The following is a 13,793-nucleotide window of genomic DNA, read 5'->3' on the forward strand; positions in this document are numbered from 1 at the left end:
AAATTATGCTGTTCAGGACAGACTTATACTTCTGCTTCTGTTCTCTTCCAACTATTGCCTTTATTTGAACATTGCCAAGTTTTTTTTTCCCCCTGTTTCAGGGAGTTCAATAGACCATATTCAACTGTGGCTTTAAGATGACCAATAAAAGGTGAAATATTTGCATTTTCTTTGCTAATCTTAAGCATTAAGCAAAAGCTGTATGTTAATGCTTCTATAGCTGGCATCCTTTCCAAACTTCCTTTGACTATTTTACCCTGGCCTCCAGAGCAAGATATCTTAAAGGACAAAGTGCAAAATGTAGCTTTCCCAAAAGAACGATGAAAAGTTCCTTTCTTTCCCTTTTTTCTTCATTTGATCCTCTACTTTTAATGTAATAAAGGGGGGTAAAGTTTAAGTGTCACGGAGATGGGTTGTGAAAACTTACAAAGAATTCTTCAGGTTAACATTTGCAACTGGAATTTTTCTTCACATGGCATTTACTGAGCAGAATAACTGTTACATATGAACAAACTGTAATCACTCAGGTGACCATGTGACCATCATAGTGCAAGGAGCTATGACATGGTTCCTTCTCTCTAGAAGTTTACAGTCTAATTAAAGATATAAAATCAACATACAAAAGGATCAAAGAGGAAAGGAATATTCAGATGCTGAGTTGTATGATGCTGGCTGCAGACGTGATTATCAAAGGGGTTGGTGAGACTTAAGTGGCTGGAAAAGTGAGGATTCTATAAAGGAGTTGGAAGAAGGGAAAGGAGGCAGGGCTGGGAAAAATGATGCCAGCTACATACAGAGAGAAATAAGTGGGAAACTTGCAGGATTGGGGTTAGATGAACATCTGGAAAGGGTGACCAGCAAGCCAAACCACACGATTCAGAAGGGGGAAAAGACAGCTCCACTCCGGGCTGGCGTCAATGTGCAAGAGCTGGGGGTGGTCCAGGCAGGACTGCTGCAGTTTAAGGAAGACAGGGTCCAGACCACAGAGACGAGGGCCTACCATGGGCAGAGAAGCCGGACAGGGTGATAGCCCTGAAGGGGAACTAGAGACACTGCGGCCTTACGCCTGCAGGAAATTAGATTTCACAGCTGAAAGCTGGAGGAGGTTCAATACTTCTGGGCTTAGAGAGGAAGATTCCAGCTCAATGTACAGCCAAGGGGCCAGGGACCTCAGAGCCCCAGATTTGGATGGTAAGATGTATACTCCATCCACCTCCACCAATAAGAGCTCATAAAATACTGCAGGTTTGTTGGAGAATGACCTGGAGACTGAAGGCTTCACGTAACTAAGCAGGTCTAGAGAAGGCAGGTTCAGACACTACGAGAATGAAAGGGGTGATTTCAGAAAATAGTCGGGCAACAACCTGTGTACAAGAAAGATGAGTTAAGACATGTCAGAGAATCAACCCTGCTTTACTGGTTCAGAGCTATGATGCAAATACCCATCCCTATACTAATGGGTCTAAAAAATACCATACTCAATGAAGATATCATCAAGGTCTAGTAAAGAGTATTCAGAAATTTTAAGTGCCCCAATTAATACCTTATTTCCTTATATCCTAATTCATTCTAGAAGGTCTGAGGGACTTACAGAAAATGAATACCATTAAATAGTGAAATACAAATTAAAATGGACATCAGAGCCAGGAAAAATATAACTTGAGTGCATGCAAGAGAGCTAGGTAGGCCATAAAGTCTTCACAGTTGCAAGAGTTGAATTATCAGTCTGGCTCCGCATCTCCCAGTGGCCTTTTCCAACAAGTAAGAGGAAAACTTATACTTATATAAGCAGCTTTTACTCCACATGGGAATTCTTTCTTCTGACATGTCCTGGTCTACACCTGGCCCTCTTCCCACCCCTTTTCCTACCACCCTGAGACTTCCACAGACAGTCAGGTCCTGGGGGCTCCACATGACCCTCATGGCCAGGGACTGGCCACAGGAAGCTTGGAGGTGGAGAAGCACAGCAGGTGGGGAGGGGCAGTGTCTGGCCTATTTACCTCCTGATTCCTTTTAACTCCTGAGCAAGAAACACAAGAATTCATCAAAAAATGGCTGAGATAAAGTAAGACCCATCCAGAGAGCTGATGCCTAAATTGCTAAGAAATAGGCACAGGCAAAAAAATTAATATTGGTCATTATGCATGGCTTCAGGGAGCTCTCCAGCCAAACTACGATGTTTAAAAAAATCTCCTGGGGCTTCCCTGGTGGCGCAGTGGTTGGGAGTCCGCCTGCCGATGCAGGGGACGTGGGTTCGTGCCCCGGTCCGGGAAGATCCCACATGCCGCGGAGCGGCTGGGCCCGTGAGCCATGGCCGCTGAGCCTGCGCGTCCGGAGCCTGTGCTCCGCAGCAGGAGAGGCCACAGCAGTGAGAGGCCCACGCATCGCAAGAAAAAAAAAAAATCTCCTGTCGCTACTTTACTATTGGAACATTTTCCCCTTTGAATACTGCCTACCACCCTTAACCCAACTAGGGAGGTCCTCATGGTGTCCCCTGGCTTTTGGGAGCACTTTTGCCCAAATCCCTCTTTTCATCAAGTTTACAGGATGAGACACTCCAACTCCAGCTAAACTACTTTTGAAACTTACATTTTAAAGGACAAGGTTCACAGGAATAGTTTACCCAGAAGGGATGGGACAGAGAGAGGTCAACAGTAAGAAACTAGAGCTTTATTAAAAGATTCTGAAAGACTACCTGAAAAATCACATCAAAGTCTAGACTTCCTTTACCTGTTGAGGATAAACAGAGAACCCAGGAAATAAAACTCACACCTTGCGCACTTAACTTCAAAGGTATTTTTAAGATAAGAGGCAGCTGGAGGAGTGGGTGGGATTTTCCAAGGTTCTGTTATGTGCCTGTTGAAATCAAAGTCTATTTCCAGTTGTGATGGCCATTAGATGATTTTTAGCACTATTATTAAACTCTCTTAATGACACACACTCTTGGGCCATCAAATTGTCATGCATTGCCCTTTGTACAGCCAAGAAGAATCCTTTGCCTGCCCTGTCATCCCCCCGCCCCACCCACACCTGCTCCACCCCCAGCAAAGTTACCTGCTCCTTCCTCTTTGACACACCACTTGTCTCCACTTTGTTGCCCCTGCACTCAGGGACCACACCTAAATCACCTTGGCATTTCCAGGTGAGCACAGTGCCTGAGAAACAAGGCATGCAATGCAGATTTTCTAAAATAATAAGGACCTGAGTATTTCCCACAGCCCTGCTGCCTAAAAATGTAAATAAATAAAACTAGGTTAAGTTCCCTGATTTGGAGATTTGGGAAGCAGGTAAATCAGTCAAAAGAAATGTCACTGAATGAGCAGAGAATGTTGAAAATGTACACATTGTCACATGATCACACACAGCTTAAAGAGTTGGTTCTAAAATTTTTAGAGACACAGATGTCTCTGAGAATCCACTGGAGTTTGGGCTTTCTCCAAAGAAAGATGCACAAACACATAAAGGTCTACAGTGCATTTTCAGGAGATTCATGGGATCCGTGAAGTGACCTTTGACCTCCAAAACTATTGCAAAACCAGGAGCCAACTGAGCCCAAATGAGGAACTTCTGCCTAAGAATAACAGCATCTGTTGGTTGTGTATTGAAAATTCTATTTTTTTAAACATGCCATCATTATAAACAGACTACAAAAGACTATGTCTCCAAGGAAGCATCATGATGCCAGTGAAAACAAATGTAACAGGTAAGTCCCTAAAGATTTAAACCACTGGGGCTGTGAAAGTCCATTGCACCAGAGCCATCTTATTACCTCAATCAAAGTCTTAACCCTCATTGTACTTGCTCAAGTACTGGGTAATTTCTCCTTATTTCTCAAGAGAAGAAAATCAACAGAATGCACTGCTTTACAAATAATTTTGCAAGACAAGAATCTTTTTCAACTGGATATTTAGAATCAAGGAAATTTAAAGCACTCTACAGGTGTCACAAAAGGGTCATGGGCAGACTGGGAACATTTCTAATCCAGTTAAGATGGCAGTTACAAAGACCTTGAAGTCACTGATTTCCAGAGCTCTGTGGCTATTCTACTAGCTATAATCTTGAAGATGTGATCCCAGCTCCAAGGACACCACTGTTCATTCCTCTGTGAAGTTAAAGTGGATCTAAAGTTACAAGAGCAGCTTTTTAGTAGATCATAAATGATATACCATTGGTCTATATTTAACATACAATGTACTTCTTTTTACAATATGAATTAGACATAAAAATGTACTAAAAACTGTAAGAAAAAATGGTACAAATGTGGTAAAAGTGATCGAAAAAGTAGTGGCTTATGAGCAGGAGAAGGGAATGAGGAAAGCAAAAAAAGACAAACATAAGCAGCTCGACTACCAGAAAGAAAAGACTGGAGAGAGGATGAGCTGGATGGAAAGGAAAATAAATTCAAGGAAGAGGAAAGAGGCAAAATACCAGATTGAGGTAGCAACAAACACAGACCACAGAAGTGAAAAGTAGGGGAGGGGGGCAGCAGCATTCCTCTGAGCAAGCGATCGACAAGAAGTATCAGTAAAGTACACGTGCCCTGCTGGGTTTTCTGATCAGAAGGAGAGTTAACTATGAGGATATTCCGGGACCGTCTGTGTGTTTGTAGGAAGTTGTAAGAATTTAAGGAGATTTGGGAATCCATGTACAGCAGAATCTTTTGCTGGCTGTTTTCATCCTATACCACTCCAAGTGAGGAGAGTTTAAATGAGGTCTTGAAGCAGAGGAATGGATAAAGAAGATGTGGTACATATCAACAATGGAATACTACTCAGTCATAAAAAAGAATGAAGTAATGCCATTTGCAGCAACATGGTTGGACCTAGAGATTATCATACTAAGTGAAGTAAGTCAGACGGAGAAAGAAAAATATCATATGATATCATTTATATGTGGAATCTAAAAAGATGATACAAATGAACTTATTTACAAAACAGAAACAGATTCACAGTCTTCAAAAACAAATTTATGGTTACTGAAGGGGAAAGCTGGGGGTGGTGGGGAGGAGGGATAAATTAGGAGTTTGGGATTAACATATACACACTACTATATATAAAATAAATAATCAACAAGGACCTACTGTATAGCACAAGGAACTCTACTCAATATTCTGTAATAACCTATATGGGAAAAGAATCTGAAAAAGAATAGATGTATATGTATGTATAACTGAATTGCTTTGCTGTACACCTGAAACTAACATAACATTGTAAATCAACTATACCTCAATATAAAATAAAAATTAAATTAAAAAAATAAATAAATGAGGTCTTGAGAGATAGATTTGGCCGTCTGAGGCATGGAGAGCACGGGAGGACAGGGAAGGTACAGGTGGGGATGGGACAAGTTGCAGGTGGCTGGAGCAGAGGTCCACCGTGTAGAATTGAGGGGAAATATGCCTAAGGGCGAGGGACGAGAAGAAATAACAGCCTAGAGGAGGAGTCCAATGCAGCTTTTACCCTAAGGAAATGGAGACCTCCAGCAGCTTTCCAACACAGAGGCAACACACCAGAGGGCCGGTTTGGACCCCACCCCTGAGATGGTCCATCATGGCAGTGTCTCCAAGCAACCACAAGTAAAACAAAAGCAAAAAATGACCCACTTCAGACAGGGAAGCCTCAGCTGCATTTCATGAAAATGCAACTGGAACAATGAACCTCCTACTTGGGAATCGAGAGCACTGGGTGAATGGATCCTCACAGAGCTGATGAGCACCTTGGGTACCTCCAGTGGAGCAGAAGATGCTAAACAAAGGTCGATTTAGTTCTTTGCCCCAAAAACATTGCATAAAGCAAAAAAGTATTTGGAAGAGACATATTTAGGGAAAACAGAAGAGATAATTAAGAAGAGGGCGGAAGAGTTGAAGTTGGGTGACAGCACAGGAGGAAAGGGGCTGGTACACTGAGGTCCAGAGGGAAGAGCCACATGTTGTGTACAATGTTACATGACCTCTTTCTTCCCGTGAAAGAGGATAAATATTCATAAGGCCATGGTAATGAAGGAAAACTGGAAAAAATTAAATGGACTAGCAATGGAAAAGGTCAAAGATCAATACATTCTCATCACCTGCAATGTGCAGAATATTAATGTGAGGCTCTCAGCAATAAATTCTAAAAAAGAACATTTATATGACATAGTATTATATTCTTCAACTTATTTTTTAAATTTAAAACTAAATCTTTGATTTTTTTCCTCCATCAAACATAATATACTGACTTTTAAAATTGCTGCATGGTATCCCATTGTATACTACAGCTTAACTTTTTAATCATTCACTGCTCTATTGTTAGAGATATAGAACATCTGTAACTTTTAAAAAAAATTTTATTGGAGTATAGTTGCTTTACTATAATGTAAATATGTGTATTTGAAAATACTTGTATGTAATACAAAACTCAAAATTATTAATATTGGTTACTCAGAAAAGAAAGATGGAGTTTGACTGGGAATAATGATATTTGTATTTTTAAAATAGCACTTTTAAATTTTTTGAATTGCTTATAACTAATCCTAGTAGTGTTTAAATAAAAGTATATAAAATAAAATTTTATTTTATTTAAAATAAAATAAAATTTTAAATAAAAGTATATAAAATTTTAAAACATTTATGGAAAGCTGGTAATGGCAACCAAGTTTGCCTCTCAAAGACACAAAAGGGATTCCTTTGCTCTGTTGCAGAGAAATATTAAAACTCCTTAGGACCTTAGTTATGTAAGGGAATCTACGGAGAGTGAGGGAAAGAGAGGAGACAGTTCCTGAAAGGGCCTCAAGTTTCTTTCTAGAAAGGAGCAGCAGTGACTAAACACAGCAGCACAACTCTGGAACTTTCCTCTCCCTTCAGCATGGAAGTTTTCTCCCACCTGTACTGGCATCACTTTGTTCATCCGTTGAATGAATGCCATTGTAATCTTCAAAATAGTCTTTTGGTTCTTAGCTAAAAATGTATTCATGTCTATAGAGCCCAGTATTGTAAAAAAAAAAAAAAAAAAAAAGTAATTATTATAAGAAGCTGCTTTAAAAAAATTAAACTCTCAAAAAGAGAGTTCAACACGTGTCAATGTAGTAAGCATAAGGCTTCCACAATGATTACAAAAGATAAATCTTGTTTCTTTACGATAAAAAAATTTTGTAAAAAGAAGTAGCTGGCCATGAGTAGGTGTTGCCAATTTATCATTGTGAGGAAGACAGCCATTCTCTCGGAAGGAGCTTGTGAAACAAGACTGCTATTTTTAAAAAGAATAACACTAAAAGAGGGTGAGCTCCATTACAAAGCCACATAAAACAGGAGGCTCGGGGCTTCCCTGGTGGCGCAGTGGTTGAGAGTCCGCCTGTCGATGCAGGGGACACGGGTTCGTGCCCCGGTCCAGAAAGATCCCACATGCCGCGGAGCGGCTGGGCCCGTGAGCCATGGCCGCTGAGCCTGCGCGTCCGGAGCCTGTGCTCCGCAACGGGAGAGGCCACAACAGTGAGAGGCCCGCGTACCGCAAAAAAAAAAAAAAAAAAAACAGGAGGCTCTAGTTAGGAAACTTAAAAAGATATCAGATCACAAATTTTCAAAGTGGAAAATAATGGTTTAGAGAAATAAAGGATCAAAATCATTGTCTCCTCATCATAACCCAAGGTATAAGCTTTGAGAAAGAATTCCTTAATTTAGTTATTAACATATCAAATTTATTTTTGGAAATTATTCCTCTAAGGAACATTTCAAACCAAAGACATGTTTTTCCATGAAATTTTCTATTAGCAAAATGAACACAAGTTATGCTGGAGTTCATAAAATTTCTTGTACCTCAAAAGAATAAATAAATATTAACACTGGAAAATCTTTCTTATTAATTTTCATCCCTGATATTCTGATATACTCCCAATATATATACTGCCAATATCAGTCTAAATCATGGTTTTGTTAAAACCCAAAGTAGTATAAAATGTAAGGTAACATTTCGAATGTATATATTTTGGTAAAATTAATGACATTTTAAAGAGTAGTGATAACTCATACATTTCCTTGAAATGTTAGCTCCATGTCACAGAACAGGCTAATCTACTAAAAAGAAAAACTTGAAGGATTAATATAAAATAAAATTGAAACTATGGATCAAAATATACAAACTATTTCCTTTTAAATAAATTGTTACAACAGATATGGAAGCAAATAACAGTTACTTGTACTGGAGAGTAAAATTTAGATTTGACTGTTGACAACACTTCATCACAATTTCTAACTAATAATCTAGTACTGTATCCATCTTAATAGCCAAAAACTGGTCCAAAGTTGAATACCGTCCCCTCTTTTACGAGCATGTCCATTCCCCAAGCTGATTTCTTTTTACCTTCTCTCTGCCCAATAAAATCCCTGCCCCCCACCCCCTGCTGGATTTCCGAAGATTGGGAAATGACCTTATCACCAGAGAAGGATCAAATATAAAATACAATATAAATTATACAGAGCTGAGCATTTCATTTTCCCAGTTTGTCATCATTATAGTTGCATCAAACACATATCTTGGAGAATACACCTTAATGCTTCCATTTAATTTAGCAAAATATTTAGTGTACCTCAGAAAAAAAATTGTGAAAACAACCAAAAGCATCCCTAACATTTGTGATTTACATTTTCACATCCATTTTCATTAAACCCTTTCAACACCCCTGAGAGACAGGTGCTGCCTCTACCCGCTAGTTCCCTCATCCTCCAGGTGAGGACTGTTAGAATATATGATTGAACAGGACAAGACATTAACAGCAGGATGCAGAGGGCCACTTGGGTGCACTGGACTGGAATGAATAGAGTCTGAACTTGAGCTTGTATCTTTGAGTTGAGGCTGCAGGACGGAACAAGTCTGAATAAAGTCAGGAAGTTATCAGCATGGTAAGCGGCTAGAGTTGCAAGTCCCAACCCCTGAATGAAGAAAACTGGCAGAATACCATCAGAATGCTAAACCAGGGGAAAGTACTCTGGAAACTGCCCAAGCTTAGCCCTTGAGGGGAGCCGGAGGAGGGGGTGGGGGGGTGAGGGGAAGGGTCAGGAGGAATCATACTTTCTGAAGGTCATCTTCCTCCAGGGCAGAGGAAACTAAAAACAGCTAATTGGACATGTGGTAGTTCAGAGAGAGGTAAATGACAGATTTAACCATGTTAGAGAAAACGTGAAAACTCAGAAGTGACCCATGGGGGAAGGTGGTGTGGGCAAGAGGGACCCCAAAGAGAGTTGTGATCCCCCCAAGTTATTCTGAGTCAGAGGTTCAGAAGTGATAAATTGTTTGCTCAGGTGCCGAGCCCAGGGCCCTGGGTCAGGCCAACATCAAGTGGAAACCAAGCTTCTTCTGAGACACCAACATTCAATGCCTCAAGTTGCCCACAGTTCTGGGAGAAAGAAGATTAAAGAGTCAAAAATGAAGCCGAGGACTTCCCTGGCGGCGCAGTGGTTAAGAATCCGCCTGCCAATGCAGGGGACACGGGTTCGAGCCCTGGTCTGGGAAGATCCCACATGCCACAGAGCAACTAAGCCTGTGTGCCACAACTACTGAGCCTGCGCTCTAGAGCCCGCGAGCCACAACTACTGAGCCCACGTGCCGCAACTACTGAAGCCCGTGCGCCTAGAGCCCGTGCTCCGCAACGAGAGAAGCCACTGCAATGAGAAACTTGCGCACCGCAATGAAGAGTAGCCCCCGCTCACCGCAACTAGAGAAAGCCCATGTGCAGCAACAAAGACCCAACACAACAAAAATAAATTAATTTAAAAAAAAAATGAAGCCGAGATTCACAGCATTAAATGCCAAAGACCACACATCTAGGACTCTGTGGCCAGAACTGGGATACAGTCTCTGGATTTCAAAGCCCACAATTTTTCAATTTTGAGCCACACTGGAAATATTATCTTAGAAGCCAATTTTGATTATTAGAAAAACCTCATCTAAAATGGAGGAAATTATGCTGATGGCTAGAATTCAGATTATCTGGGCAAAATTCCCTATATACTATCTCTAAACACCAAACCGAGGTTGGGTTGAACCAGATGCGGTTCTGGATACAAGATTTCCATAACTCACCAATGAAGTGATTGTGCCCCAAGGCAAGCATCTCCTCCAAGAGGACGAGGCCCCCGGGAGTCTGGAGGAGGGTCACGCTCCGTCCATCTATGAGGGAGCACTGTTGAAATCCCGTGGCCGTGACCTTCCACAGCAAAATCAGTGAGGCAGTGGCATCTTGACGAATTCTGAAAATGAGAACGATGTCAATGGAAAGTCCCTTGCAAAAAAATTCATCTTAAAATCAGTTCATCAAATTCAAAACAAAAATAAAGACGGCACATACATCCATAAAAGTATTGGGAAATGGAGGAAATGATCTTCTAAACAGGCGCGCACTTCATGCGGACTCACGGCCGTCATTTCCCACACCGTTAGACACGTCTGTCTCCCGCTTGATCAAAAATATACCACAAAATCGCTAATAGATAACTCACCTTTGGGTAACAATTTTCATCAATAATAAAAGGGTATATTGAGTTTAGAGACAACTCCTTCCGTAACCACACAATATAAAGAGTCCTGCTAAACTTTATTATAAATGTGTAATACATCCCCAAACCACCTGAGTAGTGCTGCTAAAGTAAGTGAAAGTGGGGCTTCCCTGGTGGCGCAGTGGTTGAGAGTCCGCCTGCCGATGCAGGGGACACGGGTTCGTGCCCCGGTCTGGGAAGATCCCACGTGCCGCGGAGCGGCTGGGCCCGTGAGCCATGGCTGCTGAGCCTGCGCGTCTGGAGCCTGTGCTCCGCAATGGGAGAGGCCACGACAGTGAGAGGCCCGTGTACCGCAATAAAATAAAAAATAAATAAGTGAAAGTGTGTCACCTCCCATGCTTCTGGCCTCCCCTGGTTTCTTCTTGCTTTCAGGATAAAATCCAAAGAATGAGATGCCCTAGACGACCAACACACCCCGGCCTCAGTTCCCTCTCAGCCTCTGATCCTGCAGTTCTATCCTTGCCACCTGGTGCAATGGCCACAAGGAGGTACTGTCTCTTCCCCGGGCAGGTGCTGTCCCGGGTCCCAGCCTTTGCCTCCTCCACCTGGGAGCTGTGTCATTCTTCAAGGCTTAGCCCACTAGCACCACCCCCCCCGAGACCTTCTGCACCCATCTTCCTGGCAACCAGCAGCTGCCTGTCCTTCCTCTGTGCTGCCGGGGAAGCAGGGTCGTGGTCCACAGAGCTGCTCCCCCCAGGGCAGAGCTCCTGGCTTGCAGCAGGGGGCCCAATAAAGAGTTAATAAATGATCAAATTCATGAATAAATGAAAGTTTAAGGAGCTAGTAAGCCTCCCACGTGAATTCAGCACCCAGAGATCATTCAGTACTCCCATCTTACTCAGTCTGGGTCAGACTCTGCTCTTTCTGTCCAGATCTGCAGCCTCAGAGAGTCTTGGGGAATTTCAGATTTTTTGGGGGGGCGAGGGAAGAAAGAAGGTATTTAAAAGGATAGATCAGAACTATTCAGGAAGGCTTATGAAAGTAAAACAATATGACCTAGACAAGAAAGAACTGGATTCATAAATATAAAGGCAACTAAATGATACTGATTTCCCTGAAACCGGCTCTGGACGGTGGAGTTTCATCTTTGGTACGAGCAACAGAACACTTAGGACGGGGGTCCCCCTACTGGCAGAACTCAGAGCTGCCTCAGATGCCACACCCTTCTCCCTACAGGGATTTCTTCCCTGTGCCCGGAGTTCACTGCCCATCCTGGCTTTTCCTATCAGAAGATGGGCAGGGCATGCAGGGGCAGTGGAACAAAGCCCCTCTTCCAGGGACTCCGTTGTTTAGAAGGGAAGGTGGGCAAAAATGACCCTGTGTAAGTGAAGAGTGGGTCTCCAGTACCCACTGCCCTCTTAAAATGGAGCGATGCAGCACACTGGTTAACCAGGACGGGGGCCATATGTCCCCCTGTCTTCTGAAGTCCCTGAAGGCTAGAGAGCAAATGTCCGTTTCAGTGCATGAGGGGTAGAATGGGGAGTGCCAGTTAATATCAACAGAGGACGGGCGGTGGGAGCTGTCAGACAGGTGCGGGGGTGGGGGGGGGGGGCAGTGCTCCAGGCGGTGTGACTCGCCAGCAAAGCAGAGCACCTGGCACCCTGCCAGGGGCTGTCATCACTGCTTCCCTTTGCCTCCTCTCCATCCCCACCAGTGACAACCAGCCGCGTGTAATTTGAAGGAGCTTAAATTTAAAACACAACAGAACACTCCTCTCACCTGCTTGTTTTTAAAGAGACAATTGTAATGTTTGGGTCTTAAATTTGGGGTAAATTATGCAAACGAATTTAACTAATGGTCCACTAAAATCAGAAGAAGCCAAAGAATTTGGGGAGCAAAAGTCATTTGAGAAGAGAAGGGTCTGGCTCTAGATCTTAGCTCAGGCACCTGGGTTTCTTATCTCCCACCTAACTCATCCCATCCAGCCTCCCTGGAATCGTCTCCTCTGAAATCGCTCCCTCTAGTTTTTGAGTGACAGAGGCCACACCTTCTTCACAGGGAACCGTTCATGATTCTCACTGGACTGACCAGTTATGGACCAGTTATGTGAACAGACACCACCCAGCAGACAGTCACAAACATGATCATTTTTAACTGGGCGTTTATTCTTACTTGACTGAAGTGTTCTGTGGCACCTCGAAGGACACCAGACGGCCACCCGCAGAGCTGTTAGAACTGGCATTCCCACAGGCAATATCTGGAATCGCCTGGAGGAACAAAGAACAACAGAGAAGACAAGTTACGGGGGTTAATCATGGTGCAAGATAACGTGAGGAAGCAAAATTCCATGAGCTGCCTCCACTCCATTCCTTTGGGTGATGCTGGGGACGACCACCTGACAGGCCAAGTGAAATATTATAAACTCTAACCAAAACGAAAGCTTTGCCATTTGAGTTTCTGAAACGCAAAAGCTTTGTTGAGAGGCATCTACACATTCCCGGGATGACTACAGCTGCTAACAGGATGGTGCGCGGAAGGGCGGAAGATCTGCTCCCCTCTCTCTTTCATCCTGCAAGCAGTCACGGCCTCTGTTCTCTGCTCAGTCTGGGGGTAACGAGGGACTAAATGCTTAGAGAACAAGGAGGTGGCCTTAAAGGACTAGCTTCCGTGCCACGGGCAGAAATCTCAATGACTAGGAGAATGAGCTTTCCAGAGAGCAATAGACACGTCTGGTCTGAATGACCGTGCTCTGTGCAGAGGTGTACGTAGGAGCACATGCTAGGCCAGGTAGCTGGGAGCTGCCCTTTTTTTCTCCTGTGGACCAGACCTTCATTTTTAGGTAACGTGTTCCAGAAAGCATTATACTGATGTGTGCAAAAAAGGGAGCTCAAGGGGGGAAACTGCTCATCAAGAAGCATATTGCTAATACTTGAGCTGTGTCCAGTGAGGTGCCTCTGACCTGTTTATTCATTCATTCCTCATACTGTGATCACTGTGCTCAGCCCAAGAATCAAAACAAAAGGGTATTAAAAGTGTTCACCATCACTGAATTAACTGAGAACAATACAGAAATTCTCAGCACTTTCACCCCACTCCCAACATGTAGAATTTATTGTCCAGAAATATATTCACGTGTTCCTCTGGCACTTTTAACCTGCTTCTTGAACAGCCTATGAAATAACCACATGACACGAATATGAGGCAATTCATTTTTACATTTACCTGCTGTAGGATAGCATGCCTTTGAATAACTAGGTTGAAACGGTTGGCTGGGGAGAAATTTTCTTTAAAGGACACTTCCTTGATAAACATGGGACCAAATCTAATT

The 13,793-nt window shown here is 42.9% G+C and overlaps 1 protein-coding gene across 1 annotated transcript in view; it reads right to left on the bottom strand.

Moving 5' to 3' along the window:
- DNER (delta/notch like EGF repeat containing) overlaps positions 1–13,793 on the bottom strand; it is a gene marked incomplete at both ends in the record, with an annotated part of 323,548 nt that overhangs the window by 179,858 nt on the left and 129,897 nt on the right. The window contains 2 exons of the mRNA XM_082841200.1: positions 10,053–10,219; positions 12,638–12,732. Coding sequence (XP_082697326.1) covers positions 10,053–10,219; positions 12,638–12,732 — 262 coding nt within the window. The remainder of the gene's footprint in view (positions 1–10,052; positions 10,220–12,637; positions 12,733–13,793) is intronic.

The sequence above is a fragment of the Leucopleurus acutus genome, assembly GCF_964270905.1.
Source record: "Leucopleurus acutus genome assembly, chromosome: 6".
NCBI lineage: Eukaryota > Metazoa > Chordata > Mammalia > Artiodactyla > Delphinidae > Leucopleurus > Leucopleurus acutus.